This window comes from Netta rufina (genome assembly GCF_964035555.1).
Source record: "Netta rufina genome assembly, chromosome: 2".
In the NCBI taxonomy this organism is placed as follows: domain Eukaryota; kingdom Metazoa; phylum Chordata; class Aves; order Anseriformes; family Anatidae; genus Netta; species Netta rufina.
Window position 1 is genome coordinate 55454120 of NC_140124.1, and position 25615 is coordinate 55479734.

At 36.0% G+C, this 25615-nt stretch overlaps 1 protein-coding gene across 1 annotated transcript in view; it reads right to left on the minus strand.

Moving 5' to 3' along the window:
- The window catches only part of CNTNAP2 (contactin associated protein 2), a gene marked incomplete at both ends in the record, with an annotated part of 1150499 nt that overhangs the window by 184717 nt on the left and 940167 nt on the right, over positions 1-25615 (minus strand). Inside the window, one exon of the mRNA XM_084306678.1 lies at positions 13969-14125. Within this exon, the coding sequence (XP_084162804.1) occupies positions 13969-14125 (157 nt within the window). The remainder of the gene's footprint in view (positions 1-13968; positions 14126-25615) is intronic.

A 25615-nucleotide genomic window follows, 5' to 3' on the forward strand; every position in this document is an offset into this window, starting at 1 on the left:
CTACAAAAATAAAGATGATAGTAGATGAGACCTGTTCCTCCCCTGCTTCAAAAAGTGATATATATCAGTTCTGAGACTTTGTTATGAAGCAGTACTTCTAATAAAAGTAAATTACCAGAAATAAATTGCTTTTATAATGAATGGTTGTTTTATGATGTATTGTAAATACAACTGTTTCTCCTCTGACAAAAGAAAAAAAAAAAAAAAAGAAAAAAAAAAAGAGTTGCATTACCTGTAGTGACAGTTATTAACTTTCTTTTAACACAGCACAGCCCAAGATCCCAGTAAGGAGCAATGCCCTTTTATATTTGATCTTTCATGACCAAAAGTAAAGGCAGTACCTCCTCTAAATAATAAAATATAATAATAAAGATATCACATTCAAATTGTCCGCTTTTTCAGGGTATGTCTATACAATATGATGAAATGACATACAGGACATACAGAAACTGTCAAATAATGCCAAATATAACAATTAACTGTTAGAGGTAGAAGGTATTTTAAGATGAGTTTCTGGCAAAAACTGATCTTCCTGAATTCCCACACCATATCCTCAGTGTCTTGCTCCTTTATAAAGTAGAGATTTAAAAAGTGCACTTTTTGAATTCTCTTCACAGGAGAGTCAGATTTGTTCAGTAACTATGAATGTCTTTACCTACTTCAGGATATTTCATTATTTCAATGATGAATGATAAATGATTCTACAAAATGTCGTTAGAAATGGCTTTTAGTCAGCAATAACTGGTTTAAACCAAAAATTCCAGGCTTGGTCTGGAAGTGTGCCTGCTGTCCTTACATCAGCCCCATATTAGAAGTACAAGATATGTTTGCTTGTAGATATATGTGTGCATACAAAGAGGTAAACATCTCAAGTTGGAACATGGGAATTTCCAATTACATATCAGGAAAAAAAATAAAATCATAATGAGTGTGGTCAGGATGTCCAGAGGGATTCTGAACACCTTCTTGGAGGTGTTCAGGACTCAGGGGGACACAGCCCGCAGCCACCCAGTCTAGTCAGATCTACTGTGAGTAGCAGGTTGGACTAGGTAGTCCTTGGAGGCCACTTCCAGACTGAATTATTTTGTGAGCTCATGAATATGTATAGATGAACACAGTGCAAAACCTTACCACTGTCAATGACTCACTGAATTGATCTGCCTTTAGCAAAAGCATTTAATAAACTTAAGCTTCTTTTCCTCAGCTCAGCTTTTTCAATGATCTGCTCATTTCTTTATCTGAGTTAACTATGCCCAATATTTATCTTTACTTTGAAGATCCTTTTCCTATTCTCCAGTTTTCAGGACAAAACCTGAAGATATTTATTGTTTATCCTTTTGTTCTCTTCTGCTTCATAATCATTACATATGGTAATCTAACAATTAAAAAAGCTATATTAATAAAGATAATAAATGAGATTTTGGAGCGTTCTCTTCATGTATTGCCATTATCTATCTGCTATATTGATTTACGGTATTTATATCATTTGATGTTATTTATTTTGTTGCAATTTTTGTCACGATCCTTAAAGGATCTCACAATTTCTTTGCTTGTAATGTTAGTGATTAAAATTCAGTTGTTCTTGACTATTTTACTAAATCAAAAGGCAGCAGGAGACATTTTCAGTTTTAAGAGCAGTATTTGTAGGTGTACTATGCCATACAGAAGTTTCAATTTGATTCCTGGGTCTTATAAAACCCTCTTAATATTTCTGAAACCATTTTCTTTCAGAAAAATGGATAAATATCTTAGATTTCACAGAAGATACTTAAATTCATACTCTTGAAAAATATTTTAACTTTACAGTCAACCTGTGAACCATTAAATGTTATTACTACACATTATGTCATACCCAGAAAATACTGGCTTAGACATGAAATTACATGTTTACATGACAGCATTTTTAACTGTAGTAAATACAGTTACATAGCAGTAGTAATTGCAAATAAATTTATACTTTTCCAGTGACAGCATAAAGCTTTTGGATCATATATATATATATATATATATATATATATATTTGTATTTGTTTTTCTTCATCACATTTTCTAATGTTGTCAGCAGATTCTGTCTTATCTTTATATTTGCCTGCTTCCTTGGAAATTGGCTTTTTCCTTATTTTCATTCAACTTTCATCACTACAGTATTCTAGGCATGAATAGGAAGCAAAGAAAATGAAAGAAAAATAACAGAAGAATTGTGGGGTTTATGGCTGGGACAAAATGTCAAACCATGGTTAGTGACAGATGAGAAGTAGTTTGGAAAGCTTGGGGCATTCACTGATTATGCAACGCACACATACACAAAACAACAACAAAACAGGAGGGAGACATGAAGCAGCCCAACAAGAATGGCAACTGACAAAAGTGCATTAAAACAAATTTGTAGAATTTAATCTTCTTTTACAAGTTTGATAACCTTTTTCTTTGAGGTAAAATAATGCAGCAAGAATATAATAATAGTTTTCTTTCCCTTCTTTTTTTTTTTTTTTTTTTTTTTTCCTATCCATCCATCCATCCATCCATCCAAAATATTACTACTTTCATCTCCCCTTCACCTCTTTTGATATATGATTATTTCCTCTTCTTCCTTCTATACATGCATATATCTCTGCACACTGAAGAGCAAACAATGAAAGTAGATATATTGTTTGTTTACACTGGAAGTGTAATACTTTCAGCTGCATGGACTCTCCTGTGATTGTGTTTCAGCTAAAAGATGACTGCTAGCAGTAATAACAAACAAGCATGGACTGCAGTTTTCATCTAACAGAAGATGTGATAGATTCCAGATGTCTTCTATATAGCATTCCACTGATTTAGAAAGAAAAGTCAGGGTGGGATAGGGGATGGCCCTACAACTGAAGAAGAAAAGATAACCACTCTCTTCAAGAGTTAAGCAGTGTCAAACATTGAGTGGAATACCTTAGGCTGGACAGCATGGAAGTGATTTCATCTTCTAGGACTGCACTGATGGCTGAGTCATTACTCTTTAAGTTAGAACGTAAATAAAAGGAGATGGAAGAGGAGAAAATAACAGTAAGACTGAATTCTGTAGTGTGCAGTGCTCAGCAGTGCTCTGTCCTTACCTGACAAATTGTGACAGGAGGTCCTTTACTCTAAAGTTAAGATCATAAGCTCTTCATTCAGACAAAATATCTGTTATATTTCTAGGCAAGACATAGCAGACATTTTTGTTCTTGGTCACTTGATATTTCACTCACACATTAATTATGAAGTTTAATAAAATATGGAATAGAGATATTGTCTTGTCATTATTTTTTCCTTTAGGTTCATTCCTCACTGCTGGTACTGAACGATGAATGACCCCAAAGTTCATAGAATCATAGAATATCCTGAGTTGGAAAGGACCTACAAGGATCATTAAGTCCAACTCCTGTGTCCACACAGGACCATCCCAAAATCATCCTATACATGTATGTCTGAGAGTTGTCCAAATGTATCTCGAACTTTGTCGGGCTTGGTGTTGTGACCACTTTCCTGGGCAGCCTTTGCAGTGCCTGACCACCCTCTCAGTGAAGAACCTAAGAACCTTTTCTGAATATCACAGTTTCATGCCTCTCCCTCCGGTTCTATCGTGGGACACTAGAGAAGAGATCAGTGCCTGCCCCTGTGCTCCCCACTATGAGGAAGCTGTAGACTGCCCTGAGCTCTCCTTTCAGTCTCTTATTTTCTAAACTGAACAGATGAAGCAATGTCATCCACCCCTCACACATCTTGCCCTCTATACCCTTCACTGTCTTTGTGTTCTTTTTATACTGTGACATCCAAAACTGCACACAGTATTTGAGGTGAGGCTGCACTTGTGTTGGGTCTGTCTGAGCTGGAGTCACCTTTTCCCTGCAGCAGCCCACACAGTGCTGTACTCTGCACTTGTAGCTGGAACAGCACTGATATCACTCCAGTGTTGTGTCTATTGCTGTGTAGTGCTGGCACAGCATCAGGACTCCTTCCAAGCCCCCAAGAGCCAGCAGGCTGGGGGTGGGCAAGTGATGGGGAGGGGACATTGCTGGGGCAGCTGATCTAAAACAACCAAAGGGATATTCCATAACACCTGATGTCACACTCAGCAATAAAAGGGGGGGGCTCTCGTGGGGGAGGGGGCTGTTCCTCCTGAACAACCACTATGCGTTTGAGGCCCTGCTTCCCAGGACGTGGCCGAACACCGCTCGTTGATGGGAAGCAGAGAATAATTTTTTTTCTCTCTCTCTGTGCTTCCGCGCGGACTAATTGTTTCTTTTGTTTCTTTTTTTCCTCCCCATTCCCTTTCCCTTTAATTAAACCTTTCTTATCTCAAACCTTGAGTTCTCTGTGTTGTATTTTCTCCCCCTTCCTCTTTGAGGGGGAGTGAGAGAGCAGTTGTGGTGGAGCTTGGCTGCCCACCTGAGTAAAACCACCACAGCACTACTGCAGAGTAGAGCTGGAAAATCACTTCCCTCAACTGGCTGTGCCTGTTGCACCCCAGGACATGGCTGGCAATCCTGGCTGCCAGGGCACACTATTGACTCATATTTATGTTTAATTTGCTGCCAAATGGGCATGCTGTTCATCTTTAGGAAGTTGCTAGGGCTAAACTATTTTAAAACATGGAGTGAGGTAAAAGATACTGCACAATATGCATGAAGATTCTTATACAGATTCTTGTACCCTCATCCTCAGATATACTAGTTTTGCATTCCTCGTGGAATGAAAAATAACTGCAAAAGAGCTGCATAGGACTGAATAAATAACACAATGCAAGAAGGTTCTATTTAAACAAAGATAAGTCAGACAATTCTTTCATGTATCATCAATGTACAAATTTTCTTGTGTTTCCAGTTCTGAAGAAGGCTAAGACTTGTCTCCTCAGCTGTTTGGTTGCTGCCATGATCCACAAGCATTAAGGGAAATGCTTACTTTAACATCAATAAGTGGGATGACAACTAGACACCAAGTGTTTTAAATGCCTGTTTGCTATAAATTAGGCCACTATCAAAACAAAAAGGTGAATAATACAGGAGGGAAAAGAGAGAAAACAGCAGGGATGTTTGCAGGTTTCATGACTAATTTAACCCCCAGACTCCTAATGCCCTTAACCTGTATTATTTCAGACTATAAATCTGTCAGGTTCCCTGAGCTATGTATATATGTCATCAGTAGTTGCATGGAACATTTGTAAAGGAGAGAGAGTAAACAAAGTGATCATGGTTTTATCTGAATTACAGAATAGAGCTGTTGGCTCTGGGATAGCATTAGCAATATTTATGATCATATGAACATTGAGGAGAAAGTCAGCACTTTTGTGTACGTAGCCAACCTTGTCTAATGAAGCCTCAATCTGAGGCCAGACTCCTATGGTGGTACTGAGGTACAAGTAAATGAGAATTTGAAATGTGCTACTTTGTCTACCACATCTGTAGCATTGCTGAGAGCTGAATGGAGTTCATCCCTCCATCTTTACTGTTCCCACCTTCCTCAAAATTTTAATCTGTTGTTATCAGTAATAAAAACATTTAGCTTTCTCCTAAGGGAGAAGCAGAAAAGAGCAATGTATAATAGTCAAACACAAGGTATACATAATTTCTATAAAAGAAAATATAGAACAGATAATGAAAAAAAGAGGACAAAATTCAATTAATGGGAAGGTTCCGTATTTTTATATGCACATTTTGTTTCAATATTGCACACGAGTTACAGCTAGGCACAGTTGAGAAATACAGGAGAGGAATCAGCCTGTTTAATTCACTTGACCCTTCTCCCTGATAGAGTAGTTTTAATGGGCAAACTATAACTAGTAGGGATAAAGTTCTGGCTATCTGCTTTTCTGTTGCTGAAAGTTTCAGCTCAAAACTATCAATCATTCAGGGAACAAAAAAAAAAAAAAAAAGGAAAAAAAAAGGTAATAATAGCTGCATTAAATCTAACATTTCCTAAGGTTTGAATGCTTGAATTTCTGTCTTCAGTGTTCCTCCTAGTATAGATTTTTATTCTGTCATTATATATTGACATACTGCTAAAATTTGGTTGACTGAAATTATCTCAATGTGAGGTGTCAGTGTTAATGTACAGAGGAACTCTGAAAGGAAACTAAAAAAAATACAAAAGGCCGTCTGGATTTACAAAGTACAAAACAAAACAAAACAAAAAACACAACCTTGTGAAGTAATGCAAGTTGGCAGCTAAACTTCCCCACCTTCACCATGAAATGAGTTCAGATATTTCAGATTTTATACAGTGAACAGATGCAATTACTGAACTTGGTTACAGCACAACCTAATTACCAATTGTTTTCTGGTCAGTCATTTCAAAGATGGTCATTAAGCTATGCAAAAATGTGGAAATACAGTTTTTGAAGTGGCAACCATTCTATAAAATGTTCCCCTTTTCTAGGAAATTGAGATTCACCATGTATATGTGATGACAGGCCAAGCAGCAAGATGTCGTTAATATTACTAGATCTTTTTTTTTTTTTTTTTTTTCCTGATTTCATGTATGGTTTCTTGTCAAATACAGGCCTCTGTATTTTAGCAAAATGTCTGTTTGCAAGGTATTACTTAAATATATTGCTGTATTATTTAAATATTTGAATATTTGTAGGCAGTCATTCCATCTGGATAAATTGTAATTTCTTTGATAAAAATTGAATGTAATCATGCATATTCCTCACTGCAACTTCTATAGTCATTCAGGTTCTTTTAGGTATATTCATATTTGATCCCTTTTATTTCTTTAGGGATTTTTTATATACTGTTACAAATAAGAAGTTAATTTCAGGAAAATGTAACTAATTAGAGCCAATGATAAATTCTCTCTTTTTTTTTTTTTTTTTTTTTTTTTCAGAGAGTATATTAACCAACCACTTTTGATCACATGCCATTGCTGTGGAATTTCCAGTTGCTTCCTAGATGAGAAAGAAATACTGAAAAAAAAAAAAAAAAAAAAGAAAAATACCCTAATACATCTTTAGCAGCTTCTAATGGATAGGAGAAGCCAGAGTCATGTAGCCCACCAGTTATCTCTGCATCAGCAGCTCTGGTATTGAGAGCACACAAGGTAAAAGGACAGATAGATATTTCGAAGTGCCTAAGTAAGGAACTGAACTATTTCTGATTTCAAATGGAATTGACATGTGTTATGCTTAAGCCTTGATGCATACCAATATCTCCAGGAACCTTTAGTATTGTGTTTAATCTGGCTGCATGTGACCTGCCCAGCATCAGGCATACTGCCACAGGCTGGGATTTCATTGTTCACCCCTGTGCAGCAGAAAAAATCATATCAGCCTGATCCCTGTTTAATTGTCTTTTCTCACCACCTGAAAATTTATTCTGAAAGTCTCAATGTCGGAGAAAAGTAGCAAAGAGAAAGGCAATGTATCTTGTGGAGCATTTTGGCAAACATCTCACAAAAATAAATGGATTTTGCAGGCTTTGGAGAAGGAAATGTTAATTTCCAAACTGTGGCAGAGGATAAACAAAAAAATTAGGTGGTCTGCAGTCATCTGATTTATTCCTGAAGTCAAGATCTGTGATGATAAAGTAATCCTGAACTGTTTCATTGCTGATTTCCTTCATTTGTCTGAACCACTATTATCTTAACGTTCTTTAATCCCTTTCAATCATCTTATAGAACCATCAAATATTTCTTGAAATATTAGCAGTCACACTAATAGTCAGCAGTGAATTCTGTGCCCTACTTAGAAATCTAAAGTTCATCCTCATGAGGAAGTTTGAAAGGAAAATCCTTTTCTCAGTAAATCCACCTTGCAGGATCACATCGTGTTTTTTCACATACTATAGAAAAAGTAAGAAAGAATAAGAAGTAAACAGTCTTTGGAGTAGAAACTTTGGCCAATCTGGGTGTTAGTTATAACTGACTTTATGGTCAAAAGAGTTAGAACCAACATTTCTTTGTAGATCTTCACATTTACTGCTTAATTCATATAGTTTGTCTATCTCTGCAGTGCCAGTATTTTTTACAGAAATGCATAAAGTTATGTGTAAATAACATTGTTTAGTTGAAGCAGATTTAGTTTCACAATGACCCAAGGAATTTCTTGTTGTTAATAACAGCAATGTCAGAAGCATTTATTCTCTCAAGCTTGAGGAAATCTGACTTGAAAGATGACCATGCTCTTAAATAAATACATATAATCTCTGTTGTCAGGTAAAAATAAGCTTTTAAATATAATTTGATTCACTTTCTCCTGGATTAATTTCATACTGTGCACAAATAATTGATAATTTGGGACTAAGGTTCACTTTTGTGGGATTTCTCTGAGTGAAGCTCTTCCCAACTGTTTTTTTCCCTCCTATCCATAAAGATTTATTATGGCAAAAATGATTACTTAGTATTTACATTGCAGCAACAACCTGGGACTCTTCTAATAATTAACTTCTACTTTAGATGTGTTGTGCAAACACACATAAATTTGAATTCCTTGACAATATCTACCATTTTGGCCTACATACCTCCTGTTTTCAGAGTCTGATAATCAACACATTAATATATGCTAAATACCTGTACCATTTACAGAATGCTCTCCTTTCTTCTTTATTCAGAGAGAGTGACCTGTAAAGGTGCTCTGTGAGCTTTTAAAAAACATTAATACACACCGTCTAGATTCCAGGTATACCAAGACTATGGTGTAATCTAGTAACTGAGAAAGATTATATTATAACTGAGTCCATAATTGGCATAGCTAGTTCTGTACTTATGAAAATTACAAGTTATAAAAGTGGAGTTCAAGATCCTTGAGGCAAAGGAGAAGGGTGCATAGAAAGCTTGCTACCCTGAATATTAGATGAGTAGGCTTTGGCATCTTCAGGGATCTGCTTGGTAGAGTACCATGGGATAAAGCCCTGAGGGAAGAGGGGACCAAGAAAGTTGGTTAATATTCAAATATCACCTCCTCCAAGCATAGGAGCAATGTATCCCAATAAAAAGGAAGTCAGACATAAATGCCAAGTGCCCTGTATGGGTGAACAAGAAGTTCCTACACAAACCCAAATACAAAAAGGAAGTCTACAGAGGGTGGAAGCAAAGACAGGTAGCCTGAGGTGAATATAGAGAAATTGTCTGAGCAGCCTAGGATCAGGTTAGGAAAGCTAAAGCCCTGATAGAATTAAATCTGGCCAGAGATATCAAGGGAAATAAGAAAAGCTTCTATAGATATGTTGGTGAAAAAGGAAGATGAGGGAAAATCTGTGCCTCCTCCACGAGGAAACGAGAGGCCAGGTTACCTGGGATATAGGTTACAGAGAAGGCTGAGGTACTCAAAGATTGGAAAAGGGGAAATATAACACCCACACCTACAGAGAGTAATAAGGATAACCTGTGAAACTACAGCCTGGTCAGTCTCATAGCTGTGCCAGGTAAGACCAAGGAGCAGAACCTCCTGGAAACTATACAAAGGCTTATATACAAAACTATACAAAAGGTTATATACAATAAGGAGGTGATTGGAGACAGTCAAGATGGATTCACAAAGGGCAAATCATGCCTGACTAACTTGGTGGCCTTCTACGATGGGGATTGGGTGTTGGTGGATAAGGGAAGAACAGCTGATGTCATCTACCTGCACTTGTACAAAACCTCACATGGTCCCACTCGACATCCTTATCTCTAAATTGGAGAGACAAGGATTTGATGGATGAACTGTTTGATGGATAAGGAATTGTCTGGATGGTCACATTCAAAAAGTTGCAATCAATGTCTTGATATCCAGGAGGAGGCCACTGATAAATGATGTCAAGGATCAAACAACTAATGACTACTCTATGAAAAAATGGCTTACAAAACTTGGCCAGCATCACACAGAAATTTTGTTCCAGAAGCAGCGTTGGAATCCAGTTCTCCGAGGGAGCATTTCCTGCATTGGTTATGAGATCGTTCATCAAAATGCAATCCCCTTCTTCATTTCTAACACGGTTTCCAATTCCTGCATCATAATTTCTGGACAATATTCTACTTACACTATATCATTCTGATTCAGTGGCTTCTCTGTTTCCCTTGAGAAAGTACCTTGTACTTCAAACACTGAATCTCCTTGCTGAATTCCTTACTGAATCTCTCTTCCCCTTTCATTCCAACAATTTCCACTCAGACTTCTTTTCCAGTTGTACTTCTTTACATTTCCTAATATAGTTAATTACTCTAGCTACTACTCTGGCCATACTTCCCATACTTCCCATACATACAGTCCTCCCTCCCACCCCCCAAAAAAACTAACAAAAAATACACAAACAAAAACACCAAAATCAAATCAAAATCAAATATAAGCTTCTTCCACATTGTCTGGACAGGAGAGGTAAATAATTGTGGGTATATCATGGTAAAATACAATGCTTTCAGATAGGTCCAGGATATAAAATTGCTGCAAAAGTTCTGTTTGGTTTCTCAGACCCAGTTTGATGTTTACTTAGACCTTCTGTTTTAGAGGACTGTAAGTTCAATCAGCTGTCCTGATGACCTAGGGTGATACCTGTGGCAAGATGTTTTGTCAGTCTTTGAGCTGATACCTGTTTGCTCATCATAAGCTGCTAATTTCCCTGTATGAATAGGAATTTCCATTCTGTACAGGAACACCCATGTAACTCTATTACAAAAGTTGACTAATATCTGTGTCACCACACCCAGATTTTAGTTATCTTAGTCAAGCCTTGCTTCGGGATCCTTGCATCATGTTCCCATATGTACCAAAGTAAAGCTGCCAACATTCCTAGGGTAATATATATGTATATAAATATGCATATAAATATATATATATATAATATTATAATTATATTATATGTATATGATGTGTATAAAATATATGTATACATGTACATATACATATACATCCTTACCAGTAAGAATGAGGAGCTGGGAGTTGGATGAGATGGTTCTTGTAGATCCTTTTCAACTTGGAATATTCTATGGTTCTATGATTTTATAGTATATGAAACAGTTGGAATAGGGAAAACTGTATATGCTAAAATAAGGTTTGAACAGATGTGATGGATGTTTGTGCTAAGGATGTTTTGCTGCTAAGTGAAGTCAGAGAGATCTCCTCACTTCTGGAGATCACTTGCTTTTTAGGTATCAATCAACCTGACTAGAGAAAATTCATAACTAGGACTCTTCAAAATAATTCCTATTACCATAAAGGATGGCTTTGGCTAGTTTCTGTTCTGAAACTGAACAGCAAATATGAATCTTGAACAAAATGTCCTTAATGACTACAGTAAGGTTTTCTTTTTTTTTTTTTTTTAATTGAACACTCCACAAATTAAAATACATTTTTCTGTTCTTCATTAATTGTACTAAAATACGCAGTTTTTCCTGAAAAGTGATATATCCATAAAAATACTTAATAAATATATTTCCCAAATGATCACTTCTTGATAAAATTCTGAGTAAACAGTTGCATATCTATTATGATATTAACCTTATTTTTAGTTTTTAAAGGATCTATTAATTATGTTAATGTATTTATTAATAGATTCCATATATTCTCATTGTATATAGGGGCATAGATGTTACAGAAAAAAATTATTGAGTGAAAGCTTATTAAATTAGCACCTGTGGCACTTAGAGAAACCACAAGAGACCAAATGTCAATGATATTTCCCATACCCACGCATTTCCCACAGCATATAATAAAACAGTCAACATATGGTACAGAGACTAGTATTTATGGATACACATCCAGTGCCTGAAGCAATGAAAACTATTAATGCTCCTAATTCTGCCATGATCCTAATTATTATTACATCTTCCTTTTATTGTTACTATTTTTTTCACAGTACCAAACTTACCTCGTGCTACATTGCTATAGCACCTATGTTTGAGTTTGAGTCCTCTGGCTATATTTTTCACTCTTTATATAACAGTAGTTCTGAAGTTTGTCACCATGTCTGATTTCTCTGTCTGTAATATTGACTTTATCTCTGTGCTACTCTGTAGTTCACTCCCTAATATGACTGATAATTACCGTAACAATGTTAAAGCTAACAGTAGCAATGTATATGTCAATGTCACTTTTACAAAACCTTATATAGCCCCGCTCATCGCCCTTATCTCTAAATTGGAGAGACATGGATTTGATGGATGAACAGTTTGGTGGATAAGGAATTGTCTGGATGGTCACTCAAAGAGCTACAGTAAATGGTTCAATATCCAGGTGGAGTCTATTGATGAATGGTGTCCCTCAGGGGTCTGTATTAGGACTGGTACTGTTTTGTATCTTCATTGGTGCCATGGACAATTGGATCAAGTGCACCTTTAGCAAGTTTGTGGATGACACCAATCTGTGTGGTGTGGTTGACACTTTGGAGGGAAGGGATGCCATCCAGAGGGACATGAACGGGCTTGAGAGATGTGCCCATGCAAACCTCATGATGTTCAAGAAGGGTGAGTGCAAGGTCCTGCCTGTGGTTCAGAGCAATCCCCAAAAACAGTATAAACTGGGTGACAAATGGATTGAAACAGCCCTGCAGAGAAAGACTTGAGAGTACTGGCAGAAGAAAAATTGTACTTGAACTGTAAACATGCATGTGCAGACCAAAATGGTAATAATATCCCGGGCTGCATTAAAAGAAGCATGACCAACAGGTTGAGGGAGGTGATTCTCCCCCTCTGTTCTTCATTCATGAGATACCACCTGGAGTACCGCATCCATCTCTGTGGTCCTCAGAACAAGGTAGATTTAGATTAGATATAATTCTTTATTATGAGAGTGGTTAGATACTGGAACAAGTTGCCCAGAGAAGTTGTGAATGCCCTAACACTGGAAGTGTTTGAGGCTAGGCTGGATGGGACTTTGAGCAACCTGGTCTAATAGAAGGTGTCCCTGTCCGTGGCAGGCGGTTTGGAATTAGATGATATTTAAAGGTTCCTTCTAACCTAAACTATTCTATAATTCTTTGATTCTAAGTTGCTATTAATGGGAAAAGTGATCATAAAAGTATGGGTCCAATTAGTCACTGAACATTGCATACCATTTAAAATATGATACTACCTGTGAAGACAAAACACTTAAAGCTTATAAACCCATTGTTCTGAAAGCAGAGATGGTATCTCACAGAAAATGACATTTTTTACACAGTAAGCTCATTGCTAGAGCATTTATGGGAGATATCAGTGATGCAGGTTTAATTCTCTTTTCTGCCTGAAGGGATTTGAACCCACTTCAATTACCTTGCAGCAGAATGCCCCTGTTACCAGACAATAAACTACTCTGGGCTAGGACTTCCTCAGTCCCTCTGTTAAGATGTTCCACCTGGGATGAATCAATAACTGTTTATTAGAGAAGAAACTAGAACCAATTCTCACTCACTCCCCAAAGGACTATAGGTTTGTACTCTCAGCCATTAGGCCAATGAGTATTTAATTATCTCTTAAAAAGTGCAATAGCTTCCTCTGAAATGCAGGGCTTCATTCTGTAATACTTTCCAGGCTTAGTTCTCAATGCATTTTCTCATGAAAAATGAATAATGAGGTTTAGAGTCCTTACATTATTGATGTGAGCTCATGTCTCTCACTTCTTTTTCAGGCAAATGCAGCATTCATATTAGTAGAATTTCTCCAAATGAAGTTGCAGAGATGAAATTAAATACTGTGTTGTAACACAGCTGAACACGATGAAAACAAAGTTGCACAGGCAGCCAAAATGCTGGCCTTTCCTATTAGCAGTTGACTTTGCAAGTTTAGCTATCTTCTCTGTAGCTCAGCTGACTTGAAAACATAAACATATCCCCTACATTTGACAGTCACAGATACTGTGAAAAAAATGGAAATGCAAAAAGATGGGAAGATAATTTGCAAATGAGAAATCAAATATAATATTTTTGCCTTCATTCTTTGGTAAAAAAAAAAAAAAAAAAAAAAAAAAAAAAAGGAAATATTTAAAGAAAAGACCTTCCGAGAAACAGCAGTAATTGTAAAGGCTAGGAGATTCTGGTAGTCTGCTTTCTTGTAGAACACTCACCATTGCTTATAATCAGCATCACAGTTGCAGTAGTACTTGGGATCAGTACAGTTGCGTTCAATGCCACAGGCACATTTTTGAATACCAGGTCCTGATCCTCCCCAGTAGTAGTGCTTCTCATTGGCTTTTCCAACCCACCATGTATATGGATTCCCTTCTGCAAGGAAAGAAAATGAAAGGTTATGAAGCATTGAAGAAGAAGAGCTCCATTACGCATTAACAGGGCTCAGATATTTAATATGAAGATATTAACAACACAACTGGTGGCTGTCCAGTTTGTTTGCCATTCTGGCAAACAAATGCACTCAATTATTATTAAGCAATTCAAAGGTCCTTGACAGATAAACAAAGCCCATTTTCTTTTCTGTATTCACATGATTTGTAATGGTTGAAATATATATATATATTTAATCTTGTATGTTGCTTTAACTTGTTAATTGTTCTCAGTTTATATAATGAAAATATATGGGCAGGTTCCAAAATTGTTTTCAATTAATTTCTATTTCATATAGTTAGCTATCAGATTGATTATTCAATATTTGTCCACAAATGTTTCACTGAAATATAAACAGATATTATCAGACTCCCAAATCTTCCTAACAATTCTTTAAAAATCTATACAAAAGATTTGATTTAATACCAGATCAAAAGTAATCTGAACTTTGATATAATCCTATTTCTTGGCATTGGGTCTGTAACTTGATATTTTCACAAACTTTTCTAACTCGATTTCTAATCTTATGGGACTAACTAAGCCTCTTATATGTAATTAAATTAATAAATAAACCCACCCTTATTTAAAAGTCTCTTTTTATGCTTCCAGTTCATCAGGGCATTTAAATACGAGCTTAACTTCAAAACCACATGAGTAACTCAATTAATTGTAATATAGTTATCTATAGCAATTTTTCACATTTTGAAAACATGATGGAACTCAGCTTATAAACATCTCTCTTTACATTGTCTTTTTCCCCATCTGTACTGTATTTTCTCATGAAATCAAATAAAGCCATTTGCATGAAATCCAATAAATTTTACAAAATACTAAATAATAGATTCTGTTTTTGATAATTTTCTATCTGTGTATTGGCATTATACATTTCTAAAAAAATAAAATAAAATACATTCATAATCCTAAAAATAGCTATACCACAATTAAATTTTATCATCCAGACAATAGATCGATCTAGTTATCCCAGATATATGTGGAAATATATATGAATTTTCAGACAGAAAATTCCAGAGATGGAGAGGGCAACCATATATCTTCAGACATGATAAAATACAAATAAACAAACAAGAATCCCACAGCTCTCTGAAAACACTTGCTTTGTTCAATACTTTTGATTGTTAAACACCATATAAAATATCACCACTGAAAATACAGTAATGTGAAAAATTCACGGTTGCTGAAGGTTTTTATTCGTTGTTACTATGCTGCATAGTACAACCATTTTGTTGACCACTAATGCAATGGGTATACTAACAGAATTACTTGATTCTGGACCTTAAATTGTTCGTTTTAGCTTCTCCAACTTGACTATCATGGAACTAAGTTTTGCAGGCTCCAAGAGCATGTTATGTGAATGCTGCAACAGCATTTTCAAGCTACAATAAAATCTATCAGATACAAGTGTAGGTTTCCCTGGCTTACATAAGGTTATTATAAAACTTTTAATAACAAATGTATTTCTAACAGCTAATGACAGAACATGATGGGATCACACTACTGGCTATCTCAGCTCAACCACAGAGCTTTCTCATTCTCCCTCCTCAAAAAGAAGAGGGGGAAAAAATATTATGAAAAAGGGTTCATAGTTTGAGATAAGGACAGGGAGATCACTCACCAATTACCATCAGAGGCAAAGCAAACTCACTGTAAAGAGATTAATTTATTGCCTATCCCTGACAGACTAGAGCAGTAAGAACTGAAAGCAAACTAAAAATTCTTTCCACTCAATCCTTTGCCTACTCTCTTCTACTTCCTTTCCTGGAGTGGTACAGGGGAATGAGCACTAGGAATTGTGGTCAGTCTATATCACTTCATCTCTGCCACTCCTTCTCTGTCACTCTCCGCCCATGGTCCAATGTGGGGTCCCTCAAACTGATCCAATGTCGTCCTTCCCAAACTGATCCAATGTGGGCTTCTCACAGGCAGCACCTCTTTAAGAACTGCTCCCACATGAGTCTGTACCATGGGATCCATCCATCAGAAGCAAACTGCTCCAGCACAGGTCCCCCAAAGGTGGCAGCTCCCCCTAGATCCCCTGCTTCTGCATGGGTTCCTCTTCACGGGCTGCAGTTTCAGCCCAGAGTCTACTCCAAAGTGGACTCTCCATGGGCTGCAACTTCTTTCAGGCCAGATCCACCATGGGCTTCTCCATGAGCTACAGCATGAATATCTGTTTCAGCAGGGTACACCATGGGCCTCTTCATGGGCTGCTAGGGAACTTCTGCTCCAGAGGCTGGAGCACCATCTCCCTTGCCTTCTTCACTGAACCTGGTGTCTGCAGGGTTGTTTTTCTCTGCATTTTCTCCCTTCTCTCTTACAGCTGCTGTTGCATGACAGTTTTCTTCTTTCTTAAATCTGCTCTAACAGAGGTGCAAACAGCACCTCTCATTGGCTCAGCCTTGGCCAGTGGCCCTTTGAAGCTGGCAGGAATTGGCTTTTATCTGACATGGGGAAGCTTCTGGACTCTTCTCACAAAAGACACCCTTCAAACCTCTCCACTACCAAAACCTTGGCACATAATCCCAATTCACAGAATAACTTTTATTGATATAGCATCCAACAACAGCATTAATAATATCTGAAGCTCCTATTGTTTTTTCTTTGTTTGCTTGTTTGTTTTTGGTTGTCTTTGATGTTAGTTTCTATGCCATCAATGAAATACTAGTTTTGACTCTTCAGTCAAAATTTTGTTTACACCCTGGCTACCAAGCAAAGGACTGCATGATTCAATCAGTGATCATTTCACTGGAAAGCAAAACTGCTAATTAAAATACCAGAAGTATCTAAAATTACTTGGAATAGTTGAAAAGAGGATTAAAAATCTGAAGCAGGTAGAAATGAGCAAAGTGGATGAAACAATAGCAGAACTGCAGACTACAGTAGTGGGTGTCACAGACCATAATGATAGACAAAACAAGGCTGTGTTTAACTCATTGAAATGATAAATGACATACAGCTTTAAATCTGGAATGTGTTATAGCTTAGACAGAGCCATTTTTCACATCTATTGCTTTCACTGTGCACATACAGTCAGATCTGTCGTTATCTCAACCCTTCGAGCCCCAAGTTGTGCGCCAAAATGAACTGTTGTGGTTTAACCTGGCCAGCAGCTAAACACCACACAGCCATTCGCTCACCCTCCCCCCACCTCCCTCTCTGGGATGGGTGAGAGAAATGGGAGAGTGAAGCCTGTGAGTTGAGATAAAGACAGTTTATTAAGACAGAAATATAATAATAACAACAATAATAATAACAATAATGACGATAATAGTACTACTACTAACAATGTGTACAAAACAAGTGATGCACAATACAATTGCTCACCATCTGCTGACCAATGCCCAGCCTAACCTCAAGCAGTCCACCCACCCTTGCTAGCCACCATCAGACAATTCTGTAGTATGGTGATCGATATCAGAAGCCCTAGAGCTGCTTAATGTTCTATAGTTAATACAAGGAAAAGGTGGGGAGATGCTGCAGTGTACCATTTGCTCTGTGCTGCCAAGTGAGAACAGCCCTTTGTGTCCATCCTGCTTCACTTCAGACAAAAAAAAAAAAAAAAAAGAAAAAAGAAGGGTGCTGCTTTGTCTAGAGTTCAGAAGCTCCAGATCAGGAACTTTATGCAAATATATTGCAGATGCCAATATGACAAGGTATAACAAATAGTAAAACACTGCAGTAGAGAAACTAAAAGGGCAAAAGAAAAGAAAAGTTGGATGTAAAAAAAACAAAACAAAGTTTAGAAACAGGACCACTCTTCCCCTCTCACATTTTGCCTTGTTTATACCTCTATAGTCCATTTTTGTGGAAGTACGCTCTGCCTCAGAACCCTTTGCTTATTTTTTCTGCTTTGAAAGCTGCTGGAAAGGGCTGATACAAGTAGATGAAGTAATGCACTACAGTATGAAAACTGATAACTAATGGATATCATTCTAAACATCAGAATATTTAATCATATGTGATTATTTTGCTATGGTACCAATGCTATTTGTCTTATGGCTTTAAAAGCATATAAATTCAGTCTAAGGAGGAAAAAACATTGGATGGAAAAAGTTATATATAAAAGTTGACAAGTGTATTGTGATGACAAGAAGTACCAGAAATTTTTATTTATGTTTTTGAAGATATCTTTGCTCAATGTAGGAACATATTTTGAGTCACTAGAGAGCTTTGCTGCTGTTGTTGTTGACTGACAGCTTTTTTCCCCAAGCTTTTGTGGAGAAATAGTATTACAGTAAGGATCAGGAGAGAAACTCACTGCCTGCCTTGAAGTTCTGTTTTGAATAGTCTTGATACAAAAGTACCCCACAGGCATGAAACATCTCTCTTTTGAGGAGTGCTGTAAGAAGTGTTTAATTTTATCTGTATCAAATTATGATGAACTGCATTTTCATTTCCCTTGCCAACCCTACAGCCAAAGTTAATACATATGGTGTAAGAACAGTCTTTTAAGGGCAAAATGCCCTTAATCCATTTAAATGGATTGTGCAAACTTCTATGTTTGGCTAGAGCATCAGATTCAAACCATATTTTTACTGATTCAGATTTCTTTCTCAAAAAAGCCTTTAACATTTACATCAAATATAGTTAACAGTGGTTGCAATGGCTTTGCAAGTGCTGGACTATGGTCAACATTCATGCAAAATATTAGTTTTTATTTAAATCCTTGTACAATGATACCCCAGATCTGCAGTTATTAAATCAAGCTATGTAAAGAAACCGATCATCAGTGTTTCCTATTATGAAGTGTTCCCCTTCCACAGAAAATTCAGAGAAAAGTAAAGCATTGTATTCTCGCAGGTCTTTGAATGTCATAAATGTATACTTGTGTGAAACATTTCATTTAATACAAAGACATATCCAGACAAAGTTAATGTAGTATGAACAGATCTCTTAACAGTCTATATTTAATTCTATTGTAGCACAACATTCTCACAATGTATAACTTTTGCAAGTATCTTCATATTCTATTGAGCATTTAATAAAACTTATGGGTTTTATTATTTTTAAATGCACGTTAATAAAAATGGTGTTAACTTTAGTGGTTTAGGCCTGCTGTTTCAAAGCTGTTCAGTTCCAGTATCTAAAGGCACAATATTGAGACAAGTCAAACTAGGTAACTGAATAAAGTGGACAGTTACTCCACAGCATTCAGTAAGGTCGATTTACAATGCAACACTTAGTGTTGTGATACAAATTTCTCATTTGTAAACTACCTGGAGAAGCTATATACTTCTCCTTTGTTAACAATCTTTTCCCAGTAACAAATTTTCCTCCAGTCTCTTCTTTCTTCCTTCACTAGAAAATGTCACTTTTTGCATTAATGATCTGCAAAGCCAGTTTGATTTCCACAGTCACTGAAGGAAGAGTGGAAGTGTGTTGCTTCTACTGAGAGGAAGAAAGCTGTTCACAGCTTTCAATTACTCTTGTATACCTTCCAGCTTCCAGAATCAAAGGAGCAACACAATTAACTATTCAAGATTCTTCCCTTGGTTTTCTTTCTCATCTCTTTCTCATTCCTAGCAATTTAGTAATTAGAAGAATAGAAACAGAAATTATTTTGGGCAACACCGGTAAGAACTCTGCCTGACAGTGTCAACAGGAGGCAATAGTTAGACAAAAGATCTGACTTTGACAATTACTTGTGGTTCATTACCTTTGCATTCCCCCAAACTCCAGCCACTGCATTAAGGATGCCAGAGGGTATTTTTCTACCTGTTTGTGTCAGTGTCTGTTTATAGACCCACTGTCCATGGATTTGCCTAATTCCTTTTTGAACCTGCTTATCCTAACTTCATCTACAGTGCAGATTAAAAATTTGTGGTGAGTTGAAACAGGTTATAACTTGCTCTGAATGAGGATGATCCTGCCTCTTCCTGTTTGTTTTTTTTTTTTTTTCTCTCTCTCTCTATATATATAGATATATATTTTTTAACCTCTATCTTGTCTTTAAAATAAAAGGAAATGGTTAATAGAGGAAGGATAGGAACACTTTCAAATCAAACCAATGGCTCAGAACCTCTGAAAATCAAGGCCATTGAAAATTGCACATTGGAGACTCTAAATTTAACAACAAATTTTAGTTGATCCCCTGGAAGCAATTAAGTGTTAATTTGCTGGACTAGATATCTTTGAATTTAACTTTTTTAAATTATATATATATTGTTTTCCTTAAATGCAACCATCCCATAATCCACTAATATTAAAGATCCCCTAATAAATACTAAGGAAAGTCAATGATTATATTATAATTGTTATTGTTTTCAGGAAAGATTTTTTTTTTCTATTCTTTGTTAATGGAACAGATTTAAACAGTATGAGTTGAATTAATTGCCTATTTCTTGTTATTGGCAGGATAAGCCCAAAGACATCTTTCTAAAATGTAGTACAACTTGGAAGCCTGAAATAGCCTGAAACTTCCCACTCATAGGTAGAAATGAAAGCTATATCATATGGATAACACATCAAATTAAAGAGAAAGCTTCAAAAATGTTTATCTGTATGGAAAGGCAGGTAGAATTCTTGTCCTTTTGAATGAAATATATTCACTAGAAGTGCACTTTGCAATAAAGTACGCTGTAATATACAGTACCTTTAACCTGAAGGGGTAACTTGGTTTTAGGTCACAGTTCATTAGAGTCTGTGCAGCAATTATACCTGATACTGAAGAAACAGGCTCTAAAAAATAATTTTGTCACTGAAAAGTTCAGTACACTAATATGTCTGTGCACTTCCCGGCTTTTACCTCATTTCTTACTGACAACTTTTTTCCTTACAGCATCAGCAGTATCTACTCCATATAGGTCAAATCTTTTTTATCATCACTGTGAGCTATTTATCTTTTGAAGACTGAATATTTGGAAAAAAAAAAAAAAAAAATTGTGGTCTGATCCCACTCATGCACTAAGTGCATCTGCATGTTCCAATGCAGAATTCTTTAAGTCAAGGATATCAAAGCTGGGTAGGCTCTGCTGTCTTAGTTCATTTCATGCATATTTTATGCATAATTATTATTATGGTTATGCTCAGGGCCAATATGAAGCTGATGAGACACTTTGAAGGTTTGCTGTCCTGGCATCATGTCATGGAAATACCTACCTAGACTGAATGTGCAGCTGCTAGTAGTTTCATGACAACAGTAGAAAGTCCTAATGGAAGGTGCTAATCCTTATATGTTGCTCCATACAGGCAGATTGTGAGCAATTTATGTCAGTACAAGTGACCAACTTAAAGGCTGAATTAGTTGAAACTGACAGAAGAGTGCTAAGAGAAGATTTTGGCTAGTTGGTCATATTTCCAGATTTCAATGAAAGTACCTGTGAAGAAAGTGACTTCTTAAATGAAAGCGACGTTCTGAGATAAAATGATTATTTATGTATATAATATTTATATATGATAGTATCATGGGTGTTTTTATTTTAATAAATATTTTCTTAATTTTCCTTTTCCCCAGTAATACTTATTTCTACCTATTGTGTTATGCAATGAGTTTAATATGAATAACCCATGTATTTAATATATATGACATTTTTAAAGGGAAGTAAATTTTGTTATTATTTTGTTAACTGATAAATTAGTTTTTCTTCCAGTTAACTAGGAAAAGGGCTGATAAGGAATGTTTAGTATTTATGAAAAGAAGTTGCATCAGTCGTTGTCACTCTACTAATGAGTAAGAGTGAGATTGGTCAAACCCTCATGGCAAAGTAAATGGAGCATTTGAGCAAATATGAAACTAGGGGAGGAAAACAGATTCAAAAACAAACTAACAAAAGAAAAACAACAGAAAAGAACACTTGGCAACTTCAGAAACCGGGAATACTTAATTTATGGCTACTTGTGACCTTAGTGGAATTATGGCCTGAAACTTTTAGTTTGTTATTTATGGTAACTTTAATTCTGTGGGTACTTGTTTTTTTTTTTTTTTTTTTTTTTTTTTTTTTTTTTTCATAATGCTAATATCCATTTTAACTATTTATTTATTTTACTATGACTAACCTGGGCTGTTCATTTTCTTTTTAAGCTTATTGAGGAAGCTGCTATATTTGACAGTACTCTCTATTTGCAAAAACTGTGTAAACTGTGTGAAAAGATAAGATTTGAGGTCTGCTCAGAAACCTTGAAATATGTAATGTCTCAGTCTGTTAATTTAAGAATTTATATGGTATGACATGGACAAGCTTTTCTTACCGCAAACACACTTAAAAAGAGAGATTTTTATTTTCTTTTTATGATATTCAGAATTATGTCATACATCAAAAGTAAGATATAAATGAAAAATACTGTTAAGATTTTAATTGAAAATGAAGACAAATATTGGAAAATGATTGTGAAAAGCAGAAAAAATACTGCTGATGATTTTATACTGAAATGTTCAAAATAAAAATTTCAGTTAACTAAATTTTGTTGGAGAAGCAGTGATAGCTGCATTTGCAACATACAATATGGCCTATTTTTTTTATTTATTTATTTATTTACCAAATCTCAGTAGAGTTAACATAACATTCTTTCACTGTTTTCTTAACAGTACCATTGAATTAATTGTTGTTCTTTTCTTCCACAGCCATAAAGTAGCCTGTTTTGCAGTGGAGGCAAGTCTAATGATGTCCATAAGCCAAACCTGAAGAACTTCCATAACCGTCAGTATCAGGAACTGGAATCAAACATTTAGATGCACATTCAGGAGCCCTGCCTTTCCCACAGAAACTGGAAGAGATCGCTCCTCACCATACCTCCTAGCCTTCAATTATGTTTTGGTACATAAAGACTGGTCTAACTGAGACGAGTCTAAATTTTCTTGTCTTAAGTAAAGACAGAGAAAAAGGGAACCTAATCAAGTGCCTGAGATACAAAATTCCCACTTGCTTGCTGGCATTCATGCCTTAGGCTGATAGCCACTGCCATGCATGTTGCCATGCATGTGAATGTTCTTATGTGCCTGTATATTTGCCTGGTGATTTATCACAGAACATATTGCAGATATGTACATATCAATTTCAAAATATAAATAAATAAATAATGAATCTTTTCCTAGATACCAAACATTTGGTGCAAATATCTTTTCAGTAATGTAACAGTAGTACTCCCAACTCTCTTACTGAGTAGCAATCTGTATCATATCTACTTAAAATTTAATTTCTTGGATCTACAAAAAAGTAGGCAAAAAAAGACTTTTATTTCAGAATTAGCAGCCTATAAAAAGATCAGGAGGGATAGCTATCACACTGGTATCCAATGGCATGTTATGAAAAAGCTTTGACAGCTTAGTTTGCCATTGGAGAGATTTATTCTTTGCACCAGCTCATGAAAAGCTAGTATGGTACAAATGATTTTTCCCTTGTTAAGATAAATTCTAAGTTGCAGCACCACTAACCAAACCTGGCTTGTTATTTTTCTTGGAATCAAATCTCAGTGGTGATATTTAGCAGGGGAAAGCAGCTGTTAGATGTCTTTTTATGCTACTATTTGCTTGGTTTAAAGAGAATTCATTACAAAATCACCACAGTTCCTACTATACCTAACAACACAGTGTCCCAGACTTTGTGGATGTTGCAAATATCTTTGTGTGGTAAATTCACTGGAATATTTGAGGCCAAAGAACAGAGTCTCTGCCTAATGTAATGCAAAGGGGAAAAGTAAAAGTAAATACTTTTAAACAATTAGTGTAATTCAAGGGGTAAAAAGAACATATGTATAAATATTTCAAAAAGTTCATTAAAGTTTTTACTATGTATGCTGAAATAATGGGCTTATGTTATTTGTTCTGGGAAGAGGACAAGCAGGTCACAGTCAGAAAGTATATGTGCAGTACAAACAGGCTTTTCTTAGCTAGCACTACTCCCAAAGCTCAGATAGCAGCAACAGCAAAGCTGTAGAAGATTTGGTGTCAGCTTACAACTTACCCTGGAGTTTGCTCAGCCAGGCTATGATAAAATGCACATTTCCATGTCATGGGCTTGCAAAGAACATACTAAAGATAAATCCAAGAATTCCACCATTTAGCTAGAGGAATGTCATTTTGTGCTCACTTGATAATGTTACCACTTTACCTGATGCCAGGTAAAAAGTACATATATATATATGTGTGTGTGTATATATATGTATATATATATATATATATATAATACATATACATACTCATTACCACTGATACTTTGCAAGTTAGTGCAGATAAGCACACAAATTATTTAACTTCTTTAAAAGGACATTAAGAAGCCCAGAAAATCACTGATTTCAACACTAAGAGAGTACATTTTGAAATTTTCTGTAACAACAGACTCATCATAGAGCAGAGGTCCATTGGAATGATTTCAGAAATCCTGGTTATTGGTGCAACTTTTAGAAGTATGATTCCTAGGTGGCTGTAAAATCAAACTCAAATTATTTTATCAGAATGAGTGCAAAGAGAGGGTCATTTAAAGTACCATTCAATATGTTATGTGGGAACAGGGCAAATGCAAAAATAAGTTATGTAAATATTCAATAAATTATACTGGGTATCACAGAATCACATATTTTAGTAGAATTCCCTTGATGTTCATAAACAATAAAAATAGTCAAAATATCTTTAAATTAATTTAAAATAGCCAAGTACTTTGGATCTTGCTTTGCACACCTGCACTGGAGTGCCTTTAACATATACAGAGAAGAAAATAGATAATATTCTTAACTTATGTCTATCTACATCATTGAGTCTTCATGCAGCACAGTATGTCCTTCTGGTCCATTTAACTGATTTGTAGTAATCACAGTCTACATTGAACTAAACATGACAACTCCTTAAGAGTTGATGGCATTATTTTGTTAACAAATGAATTAAAATTAACAAGATCCCAAGGTAAATTAAGCTACACTCTGAGTAAGCAGAAATTCTGAAAGCTTTTTCTGCAAGCAGTCTTTTCTCAGAGGTCCCACACCTCTCTCAAACATTTCTGTCTTCAAACTGCTGGTCCCTGGCCCCAAGCACAGCACAGCAGTAGTTTAAGTTGAAAGAAAAAAGACATTATGAGAGCCAGAAGGACTTCAGACTTCTCTCCATTGATCAGAGTTTAATATCTGGCACTTCACAGAATTATAGAATCATAGAATAATTAAGGTTGGAAAAGGCCTTTAAGATCATCTGTTCATACCATCACCCTGCTTCCAATGTCACCCACTAGACCATGTCTCTAAGCACCATGTCCAAACACTTTCCTTAAACACTCCTAGGGACAGTGACTCCACCACCTCCCTGGGCAGCTCGTCCCAATGCCTGGCTACTCTTTCTGAGAAGAAATGTCTCCTCATTTCCAACCCAAATCTCCCATGGTGCAACTTGAGGAGTTTCTGTAAATTCGTATATTCCAAATGGAATTTCATATGGAATAGGGATATAATCAGGTTGATTTGGGGGATTACAAGGGTTTTCTTTGGCTGATG